Source organism: Podarcis cretensis, assembly GCF_951804945.1.
Source record: "Podarcis cretensis genome assembly, chromosome: 3".
In the NCBI taxonomy this organism is placed as follows: Eukaryota; Metazoa; Chordata; class Lepidosauria; order Squamata; family Lacertidae; genus Podarcis; species Podarcis cretensis.
This window is the reverse complement of record NC_137172.1, coordinates 48,237,033-48,260,759: the sequence shown is the minus strand read 5'-3', so window position 1 is coordinate 48,260,759 and position 23,727 is coordinate 48,237,033. Positions and strand designations below refer to the sequence as shown.

General features: G+C 41.1%; 1 protein-coding gene and 1 long non-coding RNA gene across 2 annotated transcripts in view; one reads left to right on the top strand and one right to left on the bottom strand.

Annotated features, from left to right (window-relative positions):
* Positions 1 to 21,743, bottom strand: part of TARBP1 (tRNA guanosine 2 -O-methyltransferase TARBP1) — a 31,221-nt gene extending 9,478 nt beyond the window's left edge. Inside the window, exons 1-20 of the mRNA XM_079971801.1 lie at positions 20,488 to 21,743; positions 18,263 to 18,360; positions 17,706 to 17,775; positions 16,814 to 16,962; positions 16,096 to 16,148; positions 14,624 to 14,721; positions 13,075 to 13,210; positions 12,895 to 12,991; positions 12,365 to 12,454; positions 12,035 to 12,170; positions 10,899 to 10,998; positions 9,687 to 9,862; positions 8,340 to 8,437; positions 7,357 to 7,518; positions 6,050 to 6,240; positions 5,304 to 5,556; positions 5,031 to 5,219; positions 3,668 to 3,867; positions 2,139 to 2,210; positions 687 to 807 (exon numbers count right to left, since the gene is read on the bottom strand). Coding sequence (XP_079827927.1) covers positions 687 to 807; positions 2,139 to 2,210; positions 3,668 to 3,867; positions 5,031 to 5,219; positions 5,304 to 5,556; positions 6,050 to 6,240; positions 7,357 to 7,518; positions 8,340 to 8,437; positions 9,687 to 9,862; positions 10,899 to 10,998; positions 12,035 to 12,170; positions 12,365 to 12,454; positions 12,895 to 12,991; positions 13,075 to 13,210; positions 14,624 to 14,721; positions 16,096 to 16,148; positions 16,814 to 16,962; positions 17,706 to 17,775; positions 18,263 to 18,360; positions 20,488 to 21,613 — 3,615 coding nt within the window. The 5' untranslated portion in view covers positions 21,614 to 21,743. The remainder of the gene's footprint in view (positions 1 to 686; positions 808 to 2,138; positions 2,211 to 3,667; positions 3,868 to 5,030; positions 5,220 to 5,303; positions 5,557 to 6,049; positions 6,241 to 7,356; positions 7,519 to 8,339; positions 8,438 to 9,686; positions 9,863 to 10,898; positions 10,999 to 12,034; positions 12,171 to 12,364; positions 12,455 to 12,894; positions 12,992 to 13,074; positions 13,211 to 14,623; positions 14,722 to 16,095; positions 16,149 to 16,813; positions 16,963 to 17,705; positions 17,776 to 18,262; positions 18,361 to 20,487) is intronic.
* A 169-nt stretch (positions 21,744 to 21,912) lies between these two features.
* On the top strand, positions 21,913 to 23,226 carry LOC307213738. Its single transcript, XR_013837658.1, has 2 exons — positions 21,913 to 22,165; positions 22,554 to 23,226. It is a non-coding gene; the product is annotated as an uncharacterized lncRNA (long non-coding RNA).
* Positions 23,227 to 23,727: the final 501 nt, after the last annotated feature.

Here is a 23,727-nt window from a genome sequence, read left to right as displayed (position 1 = left end):
TTTCAGTTCTGGTTGAAAAGGTTAATCACAAGGGAGAGTCTAGGCCAAAAGGACAGCAGATGCAGGATACTTCTTCCTAGCATCTCCAACCTGGATGAAAGATCACTGAATGCAGTGATTCGTAAGTAAGGAAGACCCTGTACACAACTCTCATAAAGATGACAGTACTCTAGCTGCAGAAATACATCCTGGATTTGAACGCTGTAGATACCTACAGTATACACAGAATGCAAAAAGGAGTTTTGGTTCTCAAAAGCGACAACTATTAAAGTTTAGTGTAGCTCAGTCTAGTTTTGGAACTGGTTCCTTCTTCAGGAGCAATCTTACATATTCTGAAGCAGCTAACACAAATATCTGATGTAGCTAACACAATGCTGCTGTATATCTTGTCCCATGATTAATAGGTGTCATATAAGCAGCAACTTTTGGATAAGCTGCTTTACTCACACACCCCACGCTTTCACATCTTCCATCCATTATTTTCCATTATTTTCCATCTTATCTTTATTACAAGCTACAATGACAGCAAAGCAAGCAAAGAAATGAAGGGCATGATTGCCACAAAATAATAACAGTATGGAAATATCCTCTGTGAGGGTAGGGGGGCTGCTATGTCCCCAGCCACCAAAGCAGTCCAATTGTCAAAGCCAAGACATATGCACAAAGCACCATAAACAGATACCTACCCTATCAAGTAGTTTCATCACAAAGTCTTCTATAAACTTCTTGTGCAATGTATTTGTCTCATCCAGCAAGCACAGAAATTTGATGGCGCAAACTCTCACATAATGGTCATCCCTGTTCGTACTGTAATACAATATATTCCTTTTTTATCCTCTGACCGTGTGCTCCCTTTTTTTGCATAAGTCACTCCCCATTTCAGCTTTATATTTCCATGGTGCAAATATATACTTAAGAGAGCCACAATAATTGCTCCCCCCACCCACTTCTAATTTGGCTGGGCTGCTAGGATAAATCAAACACTTGCATTTTTACAGGCAGATGCCCTACCAGGATCAAGTTTGAAACTGTGGAATTAATCTTGTTGAAGCTATCCAGCGTGATTTATGCCATAGATCAGGAATGAGGAATCTGAGGCTGGGGGAGCCAAATGTAGCTCTTATAGCAAGATTAAGAATTTACCTAGCTCAACATGCTGTTTCTGTCTGACCATATCATGGAAACAAAATCTAAAGAGCTATTTTGTTGTTGTTGTTGTTTAGTCGTGTCCGACTCTTCATGACCCCATGGACCAGAGCACGCCAGGCACTTCTGTCTTCCACTGCCTCCTGCAGTTTGGTCAGACTCATGCTGGTACCTTCGAGTTCGAGAACACTATCCACTGTCGTCCCCTTCTCCTTGTGCCCTCAATCTTTCCCAACATCAGGGTCTTTTCCAGGGAGTCTTCTCTTCTCATGAGGTGGCCAAAGTATTGGAGCCTCAGCTTCACGATCTGTCCTTCCAGTGAGCACTCAGGGCTGATTTCCTTAAGAATGGATACATTTGATCTTCTTGCAGTCCATGGGACTCTCAAGAGTCTCCTCCAGCACATAATTCAAAAGCATCAATTCTTCGGCGATCAGCCTTCTTTATGATCCAGCTCTCACTTCCATACATCACTACTGGGAAAACCATAGCTTTTACTATACCAACCTTTGTTGGCAAGGTGATGTCTCTACTTTTTAAGATGCTGTCTAGGTTTGTCATTGCTTTTCTCGCAAGAAGCAGGCGTCTTTTAATTTTGTGCTATTTTACACATGTCCAAAAGGCTTGCGACATGCCTAGGAGGATTTTTCACTTCCCATCTTCAGATGGCAAACAACTTTTGAAACTCTCCTCAGTTTCAAAAGCATGGAAGACTGCTGTTCAAAACACACAAGCCCAGAATTCCATTGGATGAACAAAACTAGTTGTGCAGTTCTCTGAATCCTGGCTATAATGTTTGTAAGAGCACAGTTTCCTTGTTATTTTCTTTTTCATGATGACTTCCTAGCACCCTACTGTTTAGATAATTTTTTTCTGAAGCACAATTCAGGAAACAATGATTCAGAAGAAACAGAAGTGGGGAGATGAATGTTATGAATGGTACAGATACAGTGAATTATAACTATTATAAAACCAGGTGACGAAATACCGACCTTTCTGTAACAACATTTGCTGCACATTCATCTCCAAGATTTTCTATAAAAGCACATACTTCCTGAACGAGTCTTGATGTATTTAAAAGGAGAAGAAAAAAATAGATTTTTTTTCAATATTTACTTATTATAGTTTAAGGGTCCCTGCCATCATAAATCCACATAAAAGGGAGAATTTTCTTTGTTCTACATTATTAACACAAACATCATAATCATACCAATCTCCTTCACCCCCAGCCTATAAATGAATGATACAATAAAGCAGGAAATTTGTACAGAGCTTCAGAAATGCAGGTTTGCTGGAAATGCAGTTCACTACCCAGAGAAATTATAGGGACGCAGGTGGCGCTGTGGGTTAAAGCCTCAGCGCCTAGGACTTGCTGATCGAAAGGTCGGCGGTTCGAATCCCTGCGGCGGGGTGCGCTCCCGCTGCTCGGTCCCAGCGCCTGCCAACCTAGCAGTTCGAAAGCACCTCCGGGTGCAAGTAGATAAATAGGGACCGCTTACCAGCGGGAAGGTAAACGGCGTTTCCGTGTGCGGCTCTGGCTCTGGCCAGAGCAGCGATGTCACGCTGGCCACGTGACCCGGAAGTGTCTCCGGACAGCGCTGGCCCCTGGCCTCTTAAGTGAGATGGGCGCACAACCCCAGAGTCTGTCAAGACTGGCCCGTACGGGCAGGGGTACCTTTACCTTTACCTTTACCCAGAGAAATTAAGGAATCTCCATGTTAATTATGTTTCTATTTTTATAGACTTGTTATAATTTCTATTATAAGAAAAGTCTGGTATGTATTGCTGATATCTCTGACCCCCATTCTGTCTCTGCTTCAATATTTCTAACCTGTTTCCTGTGAGGATTTTGTTTATGCTTCATTTTGCATTTAATAAAATAATAAAAAAATAGATAAATCCGTAAGGACAACAAAAAGTCTTGTGGTACAGATCCATGTAAAATAATACATAATAAATGTACTGATCTTTACGATGACACAAGACACTTTGAAGTCCTGCTTGCACAACAGGATATCCTCTTCCTCTTCTCCCTCCAGGCTCAAGATCTCCTGAGGAGGATCCCCAGACCCTCAAGCCAATACAGTCGTACCTTAGAAGTTGAATGGAATCTGTTCCAGAAGTCTGTTTGACTTCCAACATGTTCGAAAACCAAAGCACGGCTTCTGATTGCTGTGGAAGCCCCATCAGATGTTCATGTTCGGCTTCCAAAAGAATGTTCGAAAACTGGAACAATCACTTCTGGGTTTCAATTGTTCGGGAGCCAAAATGTTCAAAAACTAGGCTGTTCGAAAACCAAGGTATGACTGTATTGGGGTTATGCAGAGAGGAGGCAGCAGTAGAAGAGGAAAGGCAAGCCCCATTGCTCAAGTGAAACTTTGTTCCCCTTCTGTATAGACACCACTGGATACAACCCTTTGTTATTTTTGCTACAACAAAAAACCAACTCTGGAAATTATTACATAAATCAGCAATACATTTCCCAAGTGCAACACAAAAGTAACATTGCTTTTGTTTTTACCTTTGATCACGCCTGAAAACAGTTCCAAATAAACAGGCCTCTACGACAAGTTCACTGTAATTGCTAGCATTTGAAAAAGCCTTTTCAACAGCATTTGGGTCATTGGAAGTAGGAAATAGCCAAGACTGACAGCAGTAAGTCAACAACATATTAAAGACGCCAGTCCTGGTTGAAGACATTTCAATCATCTGGAATATGATCTTAAAGAGGGGGAAAATCATTTCAATCATTTACCGGTTTTAGCATATTTTAAAACAAGCAAATCTTGTTTCAGTGGGTACAAATGAGTAGTTCTGTAAAAGCAAGTTAGCATTAAAAGTTCACATTTTGCATACTACTGTTTAAGTAACATTTTTCTCATATACTCTCTTGCATTTTAAGAAGTTTAAGAAACATGGATTTGAAGTAAAACAAAAGCATACATAGTTTATATAGTTATACAGTCAAACCTTGGTTGCTAAACGTAATCTGTTCCGGAAGCCCATTCAGCTTCCAAAATGTTTGACAACCAAGGCACGGCTTCTAAATGGTTGCAGGAGCTTCCTGCACTCAGCAGAAGCCGCGTTGGACATTTGGCTTCCGAAAAATGTACAAAAACTGGAGGATTTACTTCCTGGTTTTTGGCATTTGGGACCCGAGGTTTGACTGTATAGCATAGTTTATATCCTTTGCTGTCATTTTTACACGTCTGATGGGAGGCAGCTTATATTCTTCATAGGAACATAGGAGGTGGCCTTTTACCAAGTGAGACCATTGGTCCATCTTCCTCAATACTGTCTACACTGAGTGGCAGATTTTGTAGTTTCAGGGAGCAGTTTCTCCCAACTGTACCAGGAATTGAACCTCTGACCTTCTGCATGCAAAGCATATTCTCTACTACTGAGCTACATCCCTAGATTTAGCGGTTAAAAACAGCAACCAAGCTTCCATATACTTGCTTCATGCTGACTGGGGAAAAGCTCAATTAAAGATTATGAGCAAGTTTTGAAAATCATAGTTCTTAAACAAGATAGCATAAGATTTTGCCTGGGCACAGGGCCCTTTCACATGAGCTGCCATTATATCAGAAAGTCTCTAATTGATCGAAGAATCTCTGAACTGGGAAACTAGGTTACCAGCTCGAGAACAACCTAGGATATTAAACCAAATTAAAACAATGATTTGATTCTGGCTTCTTCCTGAGTTAGTAACCATAGTTTCCCAGTTAACCAGGGGATTCCAAGTTTAACCATGGCTCAAGGGCTATGTGCAGAAGCAGAACACTTGTGCACACCTAACAGGTTAAGAAGCGGAGATACGATAATCTGAACACAACTGCCAAGAATAGAGATTGCAGGAAGAACAAGAAATGTAAAACATTTACCTCTTTTATCCTGGTGTATGCCTGACTTTTGTTCTTTGCTGCGGCAGCAAGAATTTCAGGATCAAACACAAACTGAACAAAAGCTTTTAGATTGGGCCAAAAGATCAGCTGTGTATTACTAAGAGCAAATATAATTTTCCATGCTAAGTCAAAAGCCTCTATGCACAGAGATTCAGAGGATTCCAAAAGCTAAAGGCAAAAAGAAGTAGCATTTAGTTTTTCATAAAATATAAAGCCGTGTAATAAAGTCATACATTGTTTTAAACCATTTACCTTGGAAACCACTATTTTCATGGAATGAAACACAGGTAAGATATGATCAGAAGGAAGAATTGTCACTGCTTCCAGCGCAGACTGTAAAATTCTTGTGCATTTTTGAACATCTGGCAAAAAGTGCTCTATATATTTGTCCTTAGAAAGCTTTTGATAATTATTTAGAACAAAATGAAGACAAACCCACTGATCATGTATATAACACGCTACAATTTTTCCCCATCCTTGATGAGATGCTGGCTCTTCAAGATAACTGTAATAAAAGTTGAAAAATATTTCAGTTCACCTTTTCTTTTTTAAAAAAAGAGAAATGTACTGTATTGTACTCCAAGGAAAGGAATAAATGTCTAGCAACAGCTCAAGACCCAATAAAATTAATTAACAGCACAACCCCACAGACATAACTGGGACCATACTTCCAAGCTCATGATCACATAGAATTTAACTAAGGCTGCAATCCTAACCTCACTTACCTGGGATTAAACTTCATATAAATCAATGGGACTTACTCCTGAATAGACATGGTTAGGATTGCAGTCTAAATCCTAAGAGTAAAATGCTTACATATTAGGAAATGGGATAATAGGAACACATCTAGAACAGGAATGGCAGAAGACTAAAGAAGCCTTTAAGGTATTCTGCTTTTATATATATACAAAGGTAGGATTTAAGAAAACAGATAGAAATTAGAATAGTAGATTTCTCTCCAATTAAAATTTGTGAAACAAAGTGATTAACACAAATACCTATCTTTTTCCATACTGCAAGGCTTCTTTAATACATGGTTAAGTTGAGCACAGGAAATAGTTGTTTTTAGGGTTTCAACAGCTGGGAGAGATTCAAGCTGAAGATCTGGCTTCTGATCAATAATTTCACAAATCACACTTAGCGATGCCATACTCACTACCTTCTGAATCTGTTCCCCAAGTTTTACCTCCTGTAAGCGAAGTTACACAGGTAATTTTCAAACTCTTACAATGTATTCTAATAAAGTATGGAAAAAAATAAAAATAAAAATATTAATAAAAATAATGATACCAGTTTGAATATAGAATAAAAGGTCTGTTCCACATAGGAGCATTACCCTTTGACTCTTAAATATATTAAAGGGTTTAATTTAAAAAACTCAAATAAGTGACACATTTTATATGTAGCTGTTCAGCAAATGAGGTAGATGAAGAGAAGCCCCTTTTCCTCCCCCAGCATATAGTCTGCTGCCAGGTGGTTTGAATAGATTAGATTAACGTTGTGAGGAGGAAGCATGGCATGTTATACACAAGATGGAGACAAAGGGATGGGAACAGGGCCTGTACAGCGAAAGTAGGATATGAAGACTGGGCCTGAAGGAAGGTGTTGCCTTTGGGTTGGAGGAAAGCAGCAGGCTGGGTATGGAATTAGGCAGGGACTCTATTTCCTTCTAATGTCAAATTGTAAGGATTTGTATAATTGCCACGTGAACCATCTAACACAAGATGATTATCAGAAAATACAGCCACTTTTTATTTCAAGGTTTTCTTCTTTTTATACCTATTGCCCAAACTCTTGATATCAAAGCACAAACAGAGAAGTGTGTGAGTCTCACTTTACATTCCTTTTCACTAGCTACATTGAGGTATTTTGTACTGGCTTGGAGCCAAAGTGACATCACAAATTCTTTTTGAAACTTCCCACCCACTTTCAAAAGCAATTTGCCATTAGACATGGAGGGCACTTGGCTCACGTAATCAGTTTCACGGCTCTTTGGATCCTGGCCCTAATAAACTGATCTGGTCTTATTTCAATACAGCACTAAAAATTGGGATATCTGACCACAGTCTGTTTTCATTACTTTTAAACTACACACCAGAAAACTGGAAAACATTAGCTGGTAAATGTATCTGTATCTATTATGGCATATCTAGAGTATCTGGTTTTCTACTGTAAACAGAAGAGTGCCACAACATTTTTAAATCCAAGCTGCTCTCCTCTCCCTTCAAAAGTAGTACAAAGGAGTATTTTGTGAAAATATGTGCACTGTGCCTAAGCATTATAACTCAACTTAAGACAAAATTACCTTTTCACTATTTCCCTCTTGAACACTGCAGAGAGAGGTATTTATCAGAGAGGAGATGAAGCTGCAGATCGATGGTCCTTTTTTCCAGCCATTGACTGAGCAAATGTTCATCAGCTCTGACAACACTTCTAGATATAAATTACAGCGCTGCAGATCTGAAATCTGAAGGGATATGTTATTACAGGTGTCCATTAAAACAATACCTAGGAGATACAGTCTCCACAATTAGTTACTTTAATATTAATGCCAAGTTCCAAAGTAGCTGCTTTAGACATGCTCAGTATAATTTTTGACTTTTCTTTAACTGGCATGTTGCCTCCAGGCCATACTATGGACTGCCTTGAAAACAAACAAACAAACAAACAAACCTCTGTTTCAAAAGTAGATTGCCATGTGACATAGAAGGCTGCTGATATAAGATACATTTGGGCATGCAAAACTATGTTGATGGTTAATTAGATCCAGATCTAATCATTCTAGTTCTGCAGAGAGCTCTTCAAAGCATTAACAGAGTCCTAATGTCCTTCTGTCCCCCTGCTTGGCATGAATGCACAAATGTGCAGACAGGCAGCATGCAAGAGAAGGTCACAGAATCAAAGGTCTGCATGCCCCCATCCAGCCCCACATTCTGCTCAAGTTATGACAGGCAACTGCTTCACATTAATTTAACAGCCTCAATGGCCTGGTTTGCACTAAGCCTCAGTTAAAAACCAATGTGAATACTACACCAGCTCCTCCATCACAATAACTTGTCAACCAACATACTCATTTTAATTGTGTGACTGGATCTGTACTTTTGCATGGCTAGAGAGAAATTTTAAAACATCTGTTTAAGTAAATGCTTTTCACAATGTTTGTTGACAAAGCATTTCTGTTTTAAATATTTTTCTGAACATTCCAAATGAATACACTTTCACAATATTGCTACCCTTCTGAATTAAAATAATAATAATTCCAAGCCAATATTTACACTAAGTACTTACTGTATTTAATTCATTTGCTGTAAGTCTTCTGAGGAGAAAATCCAAAATACTTTCTGTGGCAGTCATAAATGAATTCTGGAGAAATGCTATTATCCCATCTGTATGAAGATACATTTAATTAAAATACTGGTAGTACCATTATTCCCAAAGCTGAACAGTAAGCCTGCAACTTACGCAGGGGTTGAATTCCGGGGATTGCCCCTAAAACCAAAATTGTGTCTAGCCAAAACTCACTAGGTTCAAGGGCAAGTAGGATTGCCAAAGTCCAGCAATTCTGCCTGCTTTCTGCCCCTTTTTATTTAGTGTTTAGGGTTTTTGCCATCTGCGTAAAAGCTGAATAAGCACAAGTTAAATGTTGCAGGCTTACAGTATCATACACATGTGATGTAGTACACAATGAAATTACCATGGTAAAGCATTTAATAGGATATATCATTCAAAATGACAAGACACACACCCCAAATCACAGTTCACAGTCCCCAATTGCATGCTTTTCCTTTTTTTTTTTAAAAAAAAAGTAGAATACATTATTGATCACCCCAGTTTCCAAATGCCTGGCATTCTAAAAGCAGCTCTTGGGGCCATTTTGAATGGCAATTTTAAAGAATTAATCCAGAGATAAAGCATGCTGAAAGGGGCTGGTAGAATAAAACTTTCCCACCCTCTCCCTCCCTCTGATGCCCTGAAAAGCCTCTCCCTGTGGACAGGAGTCCCTGTTGAATGAGGCGGAATGTGGGGCAGAGGCTGGGATGCTGGGTGTAGGGAGAGATCCCTGAAAAGTAGAGGTAACTTCTCCCATTCTCCCCACCCTCCTGTGCCAGAGGGCAGCCCATTCAGCAGGGTCCCAGGACCTTCAGTAAGGACTTTGGGGTGGGGTGGGGATGTTGGGGGCCTGCTGATGGGAGGATGGGGCACCAGCCTCCTTCACCTTTACCAAACCTCTTGGTCAAACCCACAAAGATGTTTATAACAACAATTATATGTTAGAAGTACTTTTCATTCTGTATGCCTCATTCTGAAGAAAAATAGAACCCCTACTTGTAAGGCAAAACAGGACAAAGATTACCAGGTTTATCAACACTAACTGTATACCACACGGTAGCTTAATATGCCTATTTTTTCCTGTGGTATCCAGATTATCTCTGAATTTAGATATTTGTTAAGAATATAGTAATTCCTTATTAGATGCATTCTGGACATTTTTAATACGGCCATTTGCTTTTAATGTGAATTCCTGTTTCAAAGCGACTTACTACAATTTGTTTTGATGAGTCTATTAGCCTAATTTTGTTACACCAGTTAGAAGGGCAAAATTCATAAGAGCAACATACTAAATATACCACTAACCAACTTGTGGACTGGAACATTTGATTGAACAAGTCTGCAGTAGCTTCAATAGCAGCTGTAGGCTTTTATCGGTTTTCAGTGATGAGATGTAGGGATTAGTGCCAAGTTTCAGCAAGACATCTAGTAGAGGGTTTAGGAGAGCCTTCAGCTCAATCCGTTCTGTGCTGCCATTGACACTACACAAAACAAACATTAAAAAGAGAAACATATTCCACTGTCTGTATTGCTGACTTCTGGGTAGATAAAGTGCATTCACCTTCCAACTGAGCAAAAAGCAGGAGAACATACCTCAGCCTACATTGTACCCTATCAAGCAGGAATGGTGTCACATTCGAACACCCAGTGCTGACACTGTTTATTTAGTTATTTTTAAAGAGTGGATAAACCAAAATTAATACACAAAATGTTCCAACATTTGTTTATACTCTGGGAAAACACAACAGTGGTTAGTAACAGATGACAGGAGGTTTTTCTGATAGCTGAAGGCAGTTTGAAAGACAGAAAGCTGCTTGTACTGGAGACACATAACCAACTTTTGGCTCCCTCTCCGTCTCTCTCATTCTCTCTTGTATTATTTAGAAAATCTGTAAAGCCTCTTTGGCCAGAGACAACAGTGGAACAGAAGAAACGCATGCAATGTGGTCTCTCAAACCACTTTCAATTCTCTTAAAAAACAAATGCCCAATCAAGTCATTTTTTTTCTTATGGTGCCAGCCTCTAGGAAGTAATCAATGAATAGACAATAAGTCAACACTCCACCAATCCAAGTTGCTCATAGGAATTATGAACTCAAAGCTCCTGAAATACCTCTGAATTCACTGGCTGTGTCACAAAAGTTTGTTATTATCTGTACAAATCACTTTGTCCACACACACTGAAAATAAACAATAAATTTCTATGCAAGATGTAGGCAAGGTAATCCACAAAACATTCAAGCAAACATCTCTGTGCTTAAAACCAATTTGTGAGCTGCCTTACACCACATATGACCAACTGCTCATTTACAGCGAACTCAAAATGTCATTGTTAAGAAAGTGTTTTAAGAATCCAATGGTTTTTTTGGTGCTATTTCATATATATACAATCTTTACATTATGCCACTTAGCTCTAACCTTTCCTTGGATGTAATATACTAAAGCTAATAGGACAAAGCCTGCTCAAGTGACTTGTGGTCCACATCCAAAGCAAATGCAAAGAAAACAAGGTATCTACCTGTATACATGTTTCATCTCTTCCACATCTGCAGTCAGCAGAATCATTGTAGCAACAAGTTTAGCTTCAAACCAGTCAGGCATAAGGCAGTCATCTGCAGCTGTGAAGGAAAAAAAAAACTAGTTTTTACAATATTGCAGAGCTCTGCCTGAACGAGTACATCATGACGTTGCGGCACGGGTGCAGGCACGCTGGGCACCCACAGTCTGGGGCCCCGAGTCAGCACCGCTGGCTTCTCCTGTGCCAGCAAAGTGGTTCTGGAGGGAAAGGGAGAAGGATCAAGTAAGGGGCTTTCCTAGAGAACACATGCTGAGATAATGCATTCTGTAGCTAAAAGTCTCTGACAGAAGTGTCACACACAGAAATAAAATGAAATAAGCAATGAAGCTGATTGTTTTTATGAATGCTGTTGTACGATATGCTTTGAAGTTAATAGAGCATGGAAGCAACTGAGATAAGAATTGAGCTTGAGAACTTCAGTCATTTTAATAATTTACCAGGACTTTGGAAATCCTATTACCAGTTAAATTAGTGAACAATATGCCTAGTGATTTTAATGAGGGATAAACCCCAGGAAATTAATACAAAATGACTAGGAAGCAAAGAGCTACTTTATATATGCTGAAGGGCTTGTGCACACAAAGTGGGATTTTTGACATTTTTGCTTTGAACAGCATGTCACACCAGTGCTTTTCAAACTCCTCTTGGATTCAAAAGTAGTTTGCCAAGAGGCATGCGCGGCTACTTTTCCACAAGCACAAATCCAACCCCCTTTTTGATGCATGTAATTCATCAAATCTGAGTCTTAATAAATATTTGCAAAGAGCTTCTATACAAAAGCAAACTTGGTGGCATTGTCCCAGCAGTAGGGCAGTAAAACCAACAAAGAATTTCAGCATAATTGGGGATTCTGGTAAGGTGTGCAGAAATCTATTACATTGCAATCTACCTCTGATCTTCTACCCCTCCTCACAAAGCACCACCTTCAAAACAACTTCATGTATAAACCAGCAAGTGTTCCAAACACTTTTATGCAGAGCTAAATAATGCTTAATCCTTAGGAACAGAACTATTTAACAAATGTGCTCATTGCTTACATAAACAGTATTATATATAATATTTATAAAACTACTTACAATTGGCTATAGGTGTTTTCAGATAATCCTCCACAAGGGATTGTGCATAAACACTTAATGCAGTTTTGTCTTGAGGCACATTGCACTTTAAAGGCTTTCGAAAGTGCTTGTCATTTGCACGCAACCAATTACAAAGCTAAGAAAAACAAAATGAATGTTTTATTTATTTTTGTTTTATTTATTAAATTTCTATACTGCCCTGCATTTAAAGATCACAGGGCAGTTTATAGCATAGAAACACAAAAGGCTTAATCGTAATCATAACAATACACATCTAAAATGCCATAATGACTAACCAATTTCACAATAGTTTGCTTTCACTTCTCTCACCATTGTCCACAAAACAGTCCCTCTGCCTAATGACTCCTCTGGTTTCAGAGATACAATGAAGTTTGCAATATCTGAAAGGGACACTTTCTCCTAAGGAAAGAAATGTAAGTAACATTCATTTGAAACCAAGAAAAACAATATTTAGGTTCAGAGCTGTGTTAATCATTTTGCAATGTTACACATCCCTCCCTACTCCAAACTCCTTGAAGCTTAATAGCAAAGTACCACAATGCAATAGAACGAAGCGCAAGGTGCAATATGCAAAGATGTCATCGCAAGTCTAACACAGTACTTAGGGTAGTCATGCATTTTAATGCCATAATGCTGTGTTTAAGAATGCCCAAGCCAATGGCCTTTGTTTTCTGAAAACTTGGCATCTAGAAAAATGAAGCAAAGGAGGAAAATTCTAAAATTCTGTATCTTTTAATCCAAAGTAGCAGCAAACCTTATCCACTAAAGCTTTATAAAAGCACTCAGCTATATTTGATGCCTTTCCCAGTGCAACTATATTTCAGAATAGGAACACTTACTACATCTGTCAAGAGTATAGCTGCTTTAAGAAGATAGCACTGAGCAGCTCCCCGTAGGAGAATCTGATGGGTGATCATGGTGCACTGCAGGACATCTCTGCAAACGGATAAGATACACGCTTTGAAAAGTTAAAACAATGAACTGAGGACTAGTCACACGAACAACACTCAAAATGGTACCTCAGAGCTAGGAGTCCTTCAGTATCTAGTACTCTATATGCTGGAATATTTGCCAGTGCCATGGACAGAAACAAAATTGGAACAGCACACCAGTGCCTATTGCTCATCTTCTGTATAAACTTTAACAAAAAACTACCTTTAAAAAAAGAAGAAAAACAAGATTTTTGTTAAATCATCTAACATAAAACAATGCTTTTTTAAAAAAATCATTTTAATTAATTTTCCAATAAAAATCATCCAATTAATATATCCAATCATAATCCAGTTAAAACTAAAAAACTAAAATAAAAAGACCAAATTATAATCCAAATTATAATTATTATTTTTTCAGAGCTCCCCACAGTCTGGACCTCTGATGCATATCTCCACATCTCAGTCCTGCCTCTCCTCATTGTTTCCATATTTTCCACATCTCGATTTTAACGCTTTAAAATTCTAACATAAAACAATGCTAACCCCAAAAGTAAGCCCAGCAGTAGAAAGCCATTTTTCCAAGTGGAAAAAATGGATTACATTCCCAAAATCCAAATGATCTCTTCATTAATTCCAGCCTCAACATCTTATTTGACTGAGGGCTCAGATGTACGTGACAGCAGAGAAAAACATGGTAGTACAGGTGGTAACCGTTTTGCACATGTCCAGTTGCTGCATGACCGCCAATGTGCAGGTCCTTTTGGACCCAGAAGAAGGGCGGAATGGGGACAGAGTGAAACAGGGCAGCACAGGCTCCCCCAACATGCACAGGGGCCAGGAATGCAAGCCTCACACAAAATTGTTGCTGTCTGGTATGTCACATAGCAGGTGCAAGACAGAGGCAGCATTATGACACTGTACACATGCTGACTTACACGGGCAGAAGAACACCACAAACCTGCTATGCACTGTGAATGATTCCTGAGTGTACACGCTTTCACCATCTCCCTCAGATTCTGACCCCAACCACCATGGAAAGCATAACTAAAGGAAAGTCAATGTAGGGAAGTGCTTAGAGTGTATGAATAGCATCAAGGATCCTATTTCAGGTATGAAGCTCATTGGGTGACCTTGAGCCAATCAGTCTCTCTCAGCCTAATGTTTCTCATGGGCTTGTTAGGAGCTTAAGATGAGGCCTGGAAAGAGACACACGGCACCCTATATTTTGGACAATGGGATGGCAACATAATAAATGAAAAAATAGTAAAGGTCCCTTCAGGACCTCCTATCTCCAGTCAGGTTAGGAATAATGGAAGGAAAGAAGCAATTCAAGAACAGAGGTAGCTCTGTGCCCTTGCACAGCAGTTGCCAGCTTCTCCAGACTTTTCACCCATACTCAAGGGGAATGCATGTAAACAAAGCTATGAGAATGAAGGCTAGGCACTTTTTGGATTCAACTGTGCTAGACTCATGGCATAAGCAGGGTGGAAGTCTAAGTGAGATGGCGTTATATGCTGGGCATACACAGCCATTTCCTCTCTTTCCAACCACCTCCCTACTTTGGCTGCTTGGCATGAATGAAGCAGACAGGTGACTTCTATATAATTCCAAATCAAAATATTTTAAATAAACATACTTTTTTCTTTCTCATGGAGGCTTGTAAAAAAGGTAGCCAAGAACATTTGCAATTTCGTTCCTAAAGGAGGACAGGTTCCAATAATCTGACCTGATAACCTGTTAAATTAAAAACAGAGAAATATGGTGGAAGAAATTCAAAGACAAAACTGTTAACTTTATCAACTAAACAAATACAGTTTACATACTACTAGAACCTCTATACATATATTTGTTACACTGAAGTATAAAATAACTTACAGGTTAATTGACAGAAGTTTTCATTTTGTTAAAAAGGCAAGTCACCTTTAATATCAGACCAATATGTCGGAACCAAGCTAGTCTCTCTCAAGCAAAAATATTCTGAGCTAGTAAACCACTGATTAACAGAGCAATTCTAACCCCTGTCAAAGGAAGGTACATCCATCCCAGAAACCTCCCAGTACATCCACAGAAAGCTGTGTATGAGCACCACCAGCTGCTACTGCCATAAAAGGTAAAGGTAAAGGGACCCCTGACCATTAGGTCCAGTCGTGGCCTACTCTGGGGTTGCGGCGCTCATCTCGCTTTATTGGCCGAGGGAGCCAGCGTACAGCTTCCAGGTCATGCGGTCAGCATGACTAAGCCACTTCTGGCGAACCAGAGCAGTGCACAGAAATGCCGTTTACCTTCCCGCCTGAGCGGTACCTATTTATCTACTTGAAATTTGACATGCTTTCGAACTGCTAGGTGGGCACGAGCAGGGACCGAACAATGGGAGCACACCCCGTCGCGGCAATTCGAACTGCCGACGTTCTTATCGGCAAGTCCTAGGCTCTGTGGTTTAACCCACAGCACCACCTGTGTCCTGCCATAGCAAGGGCCAAAATGGAATAGGTTGGGAATGTATCAGAGTCCCCTGTACCCCCTGTAGATTAGACCCCATAACTACACTAGCCTTAAGCTGGTATAGTAATTTCCCCTCCCACTGGTTTCAGTGGGTGGGACAATTTAAGGGTAAGGAATACAGAAATAAAAAGGCAGAAAAATGCTGAAGCCCTGGTCAAATCAAGCCTCTGGATGTGGCAGTGGTTCTGCCCCAGATTCCCACTTCCACTCCAGAACTTAGAATTGCTCTACTTAGAAAAGCTTCCATCCCAACAAAAGAACATCCTCCTAACACACCTAGGAAGTTTTTTTATAATTATAATCCTCATCATTTAACACTAAAAATCTAGAAATCTGAGAGAAATGTTTTCTGTACTTGCTCCAGTTCTCTCTCATCTTTTGTGGGATAGGACACTTAGAACTGCCTGCAGTACTGTAAATGTGGGTGCACTATATATTTACCTAATTCTAAGGCAATGAAACCTGGTGGGATTTTTTTCAATCCCTGTCCTCAATGGAGGAAAATTCATAAATACCTGCAAATATCCAGCCCTATGTAAGTGGCATTTAAAAATCTGGTTTAGTATCTATAGAAATTCAACAAGTTGTCAATGAATAATTTATTACCTGCTATAGAGAGAACTTTCCGAAAGAGCATCCATTAAAGGACCAATAATAAACTAAAGAAAGAAAGAAAGCGTGCTTTTATTAAAAGCTGTAACACAGACAAAAATGGTATTTGTCCTGCAAAACATGTATGGATGTTTAATCAGACCTGTATTAGTAGAAAAGTCAGTATGAAACTGTAAAATTTATTTTTGCTACAGAAAACCAGTGGATCTGGCTTTACAACACATTTAATATACAAAATGGGTAAAGAAATCAGCCTTATAAACATGCTAAAGAAAAAAATATTCCAAAAGATTTATATACATGACAGCAGGGAGTAAAAGAAACAAAAGTATTTCCTGAACTGTATTATGTAATGAGGCTATTCCCTTAAAAATAAAATAAAAAGTGCAGATCTGTTACCATTACAATTTATCACCAAAAATGCTATGGCTAGAAGGATCCTACTCACTACCACTTTTCCCGCATCTCAAAAATGAGATGAACTTTACTAGGGTAATGGGCACATTTAATCTGCCCTTATAATCAGAGCAAACCAGGCAGTGTGTACCCTAGACACTGGTGGACAAGCTGGTGTGCTTACAAAGAGAAATATGTTTTTCTTAGGTTCCCTTCAAGAGCAGCAAGCTTTTAACATCCCCCTACCCCCCGGATAATATAGACAAAGGAGCAAACTACAGGAAATCTTAGGAGGAGAAAGGGAAGAAAACGTTACCTCTGAAAATCCTGGTGACATAGGGATATGTTTCATTTGCCAGATGTCAAGAAAGTGAATTACACCTTCCTTTGTCAATGTTTTGTTTTCACTCTCAAACATTCTTTTGTAGATGCACATATGCCATGATGGATGAAACACCCAACTATCTGTTGCAAAAAACAGAATTTTTACAAGGGTACACAATGACAGTAATCTCGACATATATTTTATCTGTATGCAGGAAGTAGGGAGGGAGGGACGCATATTATACATATGTACCTTAAAGGTTTTCACAATATATTTACATCTAATCACATTTTAAAAAGAGTTTTAAGAAACTGTCATTTCATTGTGTAGCACATCCACCTGAATCTGGCTGGGAAGGCCCGTTATCTCCATGTCTCTCACCTTTCATATTGACTTTTGTCCTAATATGCCCTATAAAACTGAGGGATAATTCATGCAATTAACTGCCAATTTTTTTCTACATTATGTAAATGTGGCAGGGTATCTCACACACCTCTTATCCCATGAACAATGTAATATGTGAGTATGAAAATATTAGCTTGCAACCCTCCCTCCATTGTGGTTTTTTTTCTTCCACCATGGTTTTTATGGGAAGGAATTGCAGAAAGACTACTCTCAGGCCACACACATTATGTTGAATGTTTAATGTGGGGTGCAATTCTGATGTCCCATTGTTCTGTACTGAATTTCTAAACTGATATTGTATGAACTGGCCTTTAAACTGCGTCCATTTAGAAATTATCAATGTTACAGCCTATGAGATGAAAAAGGCATTATTTAGGCTGTTGAGCAACCAAGTGCCAGGAATTTTTGCAACATATAAACCAATCCTTTGATTCCTGTCAAAGTTATTGGCACTTTTCTTTAAAAAAAATAGCCTTACCATTTTGCTCTGATACTGCATGTTCATATAAACTATTTAACTTTGGCAATACTGGCTTTATAACATGTATCTAAAATTGAAAAACAGACATTATTACATTAATTTGATTTACTCTGTAACTGAAAAGTATCATAACTACAGTTAAGAGCTAGATATTGACCTCTGGCATTAAATTATATAACATAGCGACTTTACAATAATAGAAATTATAACGCAGTGTCTCAGTGTAAGCAAGATTCAGCCCTTGTGAACAGCAAATCTATACATAATTCTGATGCTGTGATCGACTTCAGTGGAACTTGGAAGAGTATAACTTAAGACTGAGATGTCGTTTTCATTTTTTAACTCGTCTCCCCATAAACATGCAAAGGGAAATTGATACATTCAAAATGCATGGAAGATGTTTGTTTAAGAAAAAAATAGTCTTTATACTTCCTGACTTCAGCATTCAGCATTTGTTCACTGTATAGAACAACCCTCTGTTATTTTGCGTATTCATAGCAACAATGAAGAACAGCGACTCTCAGCAGCACTTTGTAAAAATGTTACATATTTACCTGATTTCCTTCCAAAGTCTCCATAATTAAGATGTAATTTTCCCAAAACTGAATAAGTTGATCATTTTTTTCTGCACACCACCAGAACAGACATGGCTCTGCAATACAATACAAGCAAATTAGAGGCATTTCTTCTCTTCCCTCTAATCAAAGGGAACATATGAATGATACTACATCCAGTTTAATGTCACTAGCATGAAAATGCTGTTATATCAAGCCTGTAAGAACAGTAAGCACTGAAAGCACAGGCTGCAATCGTTCAGTATTAGTGGACAAAACTTTACATGGAAAGCAAAAAGTATTAATGTAGGTCAAGAGCATGACCCTTTCCTTCCCAAGCAGAGGGGAATGCAACCTATTTCCATGGAAGCCTCCTCCTATCTTGGCACACTATTACTGTGTCAAGCATAATATAACAGGGAGTGCAATGCTGATGTGATACTATTGCAACTCACATCTTACCATCCAGCAGCTCCACCACTTGCCATCAAACTGGCCACTCATGTATATCACAAGTACATCACATCCCATGGGTTTTCCTTTTGAAAAAGGCTCCTCCCCATAAGTATATCTGAGGTGTGGAACAACATTGTTACCAGGAAAGACTGTGATAGGAGGATTGTGCCACCAGACTTTTAAGTGTCTTTCTTCTATCCTTAATGTTTATTTCTAACCTTGGGTTATGCTTTCATTAGCATTTCTCCTCCATTCTCAGTTGAAAGGTAAATTCATGCTTAATGAGGTATTGCATGAACAATTAAGCAATGGCCTTCACTTTGGTTGCTATTTCGCCCATCCTCCTTCACAGTCAAAACCTTTTTAAAAGTATCTGCAAGAATAGACCGTTGACAAGAAATGGTGGTTGGGGATAGAACTGTAGCTCAGTGATAGCACATCTGCTTTGCATGGAGAAGATCTGAGCGTTCATTCCCTTGTATTTCCAGGTAGGGCTGGGGGAGACCCTTGGCTGAAAACCTGAGCTGCTGCCAGTCACTGTAGACCATGGGTAGGCAAACTAAGGTCCGATCCGGCCTAATCGCCTTCTAAATGCAGCCTGTAGACAGTCTGGGAATCAGTGTGTTTTTACATGAGTAGAATGTGTCTTTTTATTTAAAATGCACTTCTGGGTTATTTGTGGGGCCTGCCTAGTGTTTTTACATGAACAGAATGTGTGCTTTTATTTAAATGCATCTCTGGGGTATTTGTGGGGCATAGGTATTCGTTATTTCCCCCCAAAATATAGTCTGGCCCCCCACAAAGTTTGAGGGACAGTGGACCAGCCACCTGCCAAGTGTACTGACCCCTGCTGTAGACAATACTGAACTAGATGGACTGATGTTACGATTCAGAAAAAGGCAGCTAGCTTCCTGTGTGGCTCTAGAACACTATAATTCCATAGTGAAGGTCCTCTCATTTTGTTTGCTCATCTAAATAAGTTTATAGACACCTTTAGAGGCACACCACTGTGGTTTTGCTATCCACATTTGCTATGATAGACAAACTCCTGCTTTCGCTACAGCAGAACCAAAGAGACTTGCTCGCTTTCTACCAGTCTCTTAAATTTAACGCTACTCAGAGCATCTCACCAATGTGCCATTCAAAAAGTTTGGGGGCTGCAGCTTTTAAGTATGACACAACAATCTGGGGCTACTTAAAACTAAAGCACAAGTGAAGATGGTACTTCTTGTGCCTTAGCAGTGGATACAAGGGACATTTTTACAAGATACAGCATTGTGGAAAGACGTGTGTACATGTGCCCACGTTCTCTCTTTGACAAACGCTTGAAGGAGACCTGTTCTTTTATTACATCCCAGCTAAGGCACACAAATGTTATGCACTGATTGTAATCTGGTACAGATGCAGACAAGATAACTGGTAATGTAATTCATTTCAGAGTGTGGGAGTCATGGAGAAAAGACCTGTCTTTCACTTGCAGCCTATGGCTTGCTGGTCAAGGTTATCCTCTACCGTATGTAAAATTCAAAGTCAGCGCTAACCCATATTTAGAAAGCTCTGTGGAGCCAAGCCATAGGTCGGATATTGTACGTGGCGAATAATACACATGTGCAGCCTGCCACGGGTCACAGAGCCGACCAAGGCAAGGCTTTTCTCCACAACCTAACCACATGCTGAAGTGGCCGAGAGAAAAGAGATTGGTGTGCGTGTGTGTGGCATGGCATTGCGGAAGCAAGTTAAGCAAGGATGCTACATCACCAGGGCTGTACCATTTCCACTGTGCCGGTTGCACCTGCACTCCAGGCGTAGTTTATCAGAGACATCCACTGCTCGCTTCAGCAAATAACGGGCCCTTTTCCTGCACAGGGCATCGCTCTCCGTCAGCCCCTTTTGCACCACTTCCCAGAAACTGCTGCACTGCCTGGCGTCGAGTAGCTGAGCAGCCGCCTCCACCTGCGCGCTCGCGGGAAACAGCGCGTCTGAGAGGGCGCTCAAGACCAGCAGGGTCCGGCTCACCCGCTGCGGGGCACCCTTGGGCGGCGGCTGCACCATCAGCCCTTCCCACACGAGCCCCAGTGCGGCGCTATTCCGCCCCAGCGCCGGCAGCAGCCTCCCGGCCGCCAGCAAGGCTTTCTCCTCCTCGTCGTCCTCTCCATCTCCCCTCAGCAGCTTCAGGGCCGCCGCCACGGCTCGCCCGAGCAGCGCCGGCTCCTCCAGCCAAGGGGCCACGGCGGCCAGGACCTCGACTGCCGCTTCCACCTGCAGCCGCCCGCTCCCCGCGCTGCCTTCCAGGGCCTCCAGCGACTCCCGCGCCAGCCGCTCCGCCAAAGGGGCTCCGCCAAGCGAGGCGCAGCAGCGCAGCGCCCCGCACGCGGCTCTGGCCAGGCGCAGCCGCTCCTCCGGGGACTCCCCCGGCGAGGAGGCGCCGCCGAGCAGCACCGGCAGGCAGCGGCCCAGCGCCGCCTCCCAGGCCACGCGCCGAGCCGCCGCGTCCCGCTCGTCGCTCCGCCCGCCCGCCGCCGCCGCCACCCGCTCGAGAAGGAAGCGCAGCGTCTCCGCTTGCTCGACGGAGAGCGGCCCGCCTTCGGCGCCACCGCCGCACACGGCCCGCAGCAGCGCGCCCCAGTCCGGGCATTGCGAGAGCAGCGTGTCGGCTAAGACCGCGTCCATGGCGGGGAGCGAGCGCGGCCTAGCGGGCCTGTCCGACGCCTTTCCTCGCGCTTTCTTCTCCCAGCAGCCCTTGCGTTTAAGGTGGCTGCGGGGAAAGCGAGGGCTAGCTTGATGATAGGCCTGCCTAGCAGTCGATGCTGCGCCTTTCGCAGGGGTTGCCTTTTCTGTACCCCTGACAGGCAGAAATTCAGCAAGGGAAACCACACAACTTCCCCCTGCTCGCATTTGTCTTCTCGCCACCCCGTCACCGTGCCGGGTAATGAATGGGTTTCTAATGTCCTTGGAACCGCTTGCCACCAGGATTGGGTCAAAGATTTGAACGTTAATACTGCGGAGTGTAAACTAAAGGACAGCTTGCCTGGGAAGGCTGCGTATGTGTCATGTGGCTTTCTTCAAATCACTTATTTGGAGAATCCTTGCACATGCAAAAGAGCTGCACTGAAGTATAGGGTTTGTGCACTGCAGCCAGTGACAGTTTAAAAAAATTCTTTTCATTGATTTTCCAAAAGTAACACAAAGATATAACACACACATAACAAATACTTCCCCTCTGTACCCCACTCTTCCCCAGACTACAGAGTCTTATGGAAAACGTTTACAAAGTTGTGATTGTAAGTCCGGTGGTTGCCAGCCAGGGACAGCTTTGAATTGATCAGTAGGCTGCACCTGCCAGAGCCATTCTCTAAATTGATGCTATAAACAAGTCCAGTTGCTGGGGAATGACAGCAGCAGCAGAAGGTGGCTTTTGCCCTCTTTGTGTTTGTGTGCTTCCTGGAGGCATAGAATTGCAGAGTTGGAAGGGATCTTGAGGGTCATCTAGCCCAACCCCCTACAATGCAGGAATCCTGCCTACAGTCATCCCTATCATATGGACCACCTTGGGAAACAGGATGCTAAACTAGAAAGGCCTCTGCTCAAGCAGAACGTTTATGTCAGAATTTGTGCTCCACAAAATTTACCTTGAAGTGTCAGCAGGACCCAGTAGTGTTCTAGGGCCTTTTCAAAAACTTGCAGTGCATAACTAAGCAAAATCCTAACATAAACAGACACATGACTGTTGTCCATTCGTGTCCGAAACACAGAGCATGAGGCTCTTAATCTCAGGGTAGTGAGTTCAAACCCCATGTTGGGGGGGAGAGAAAGAAAGATTCCTGCATGGCAGGAGTTGGATTAGATGATCCTCGTGGTCCCTTCCAACTCTACAATTCTCTGATTCTGTGCTGCAGTGTTGAGGGTAGGATTGCACTCGGTGTTCTGGCTAAATCAAAATGACACAAGTGGGTGTAAGGGGATATCAATGGGAAGAACCTAATTCCTATAAGAATTGTCCACAGCATCCTTGTGAGGTTCTTCCCACCCTTAGAGGAGCAGAGCAACTCATGAACTGGATCATACTAGTTCATTTGCACCCAAACATGTCTGTATGTGCAACTGGTGAAAGGCTGTGCTGGAGCAAGGTACAGTGGTACCTCATGTTAAGTACCTAATTCGTTCCGGAGGTTCGTACTTAACCTGAAACTGTTCTTAACTTGAAGCACCACTTTAGCTAATGGGGCCTCCTGCTGCCGCCACGTGATTTCTGTTCTCATCCTGAAGCAAAGTTCTTAACCCGAGGTACTATTTCTGGGTTAGTGGAGTCTGTAACCTGAAGCGTCTGTAACCCAAGGTACCACTGTAATTGTTTTCACCTGCTTCATTGAAAGACACAAGCAACTGGGTACATTGGCCTTGATACAGAATGTGTATTTTTGTTTTATGTCTGAACCCCTGTGCATAAAGAAGGTGTGCACTCAGATTTTTGTAACAGATAGTAATTTACAGTAAAATATATGATTTCACTTTCTCTGCGTCTCACATGATAGCAACTACTATAAATGCTGATGTGGCAAACTGACATAGTGACTAGAATAAATTGCCCCAGAGATAACCTTATTTATATGAAGTGGAGTGATTAAAATTGAATTAATGTAGCACAAAGGGAACACGATACCAAATGGCATTTAGGGGCCAACACAAATATATTTTCCCGTGAAAACACATACACATAGGATTTGTTTATATGACTTTGTTAGATTAACCGTTCTTATCCTTCAACATGGAGAAGGCATTTTACCATAACAAGCTTTTAAATGAACATGTGACTCTCATAGCAATCAGTAGCCTCTCAATGAGAAATTAAAGAGCATGGCATCTGTCCCATTTTGTTCTCTGCTATTCTTTTGATACGGAAGGGGGGGGCATGTCTTCTTCACCTTCTTCTTCGCTACAATATATCAATTTATTTCCAATTGTCAATGTCAAAAGGGACTAAAACCTATAAAATTCATAGAAAATCAACG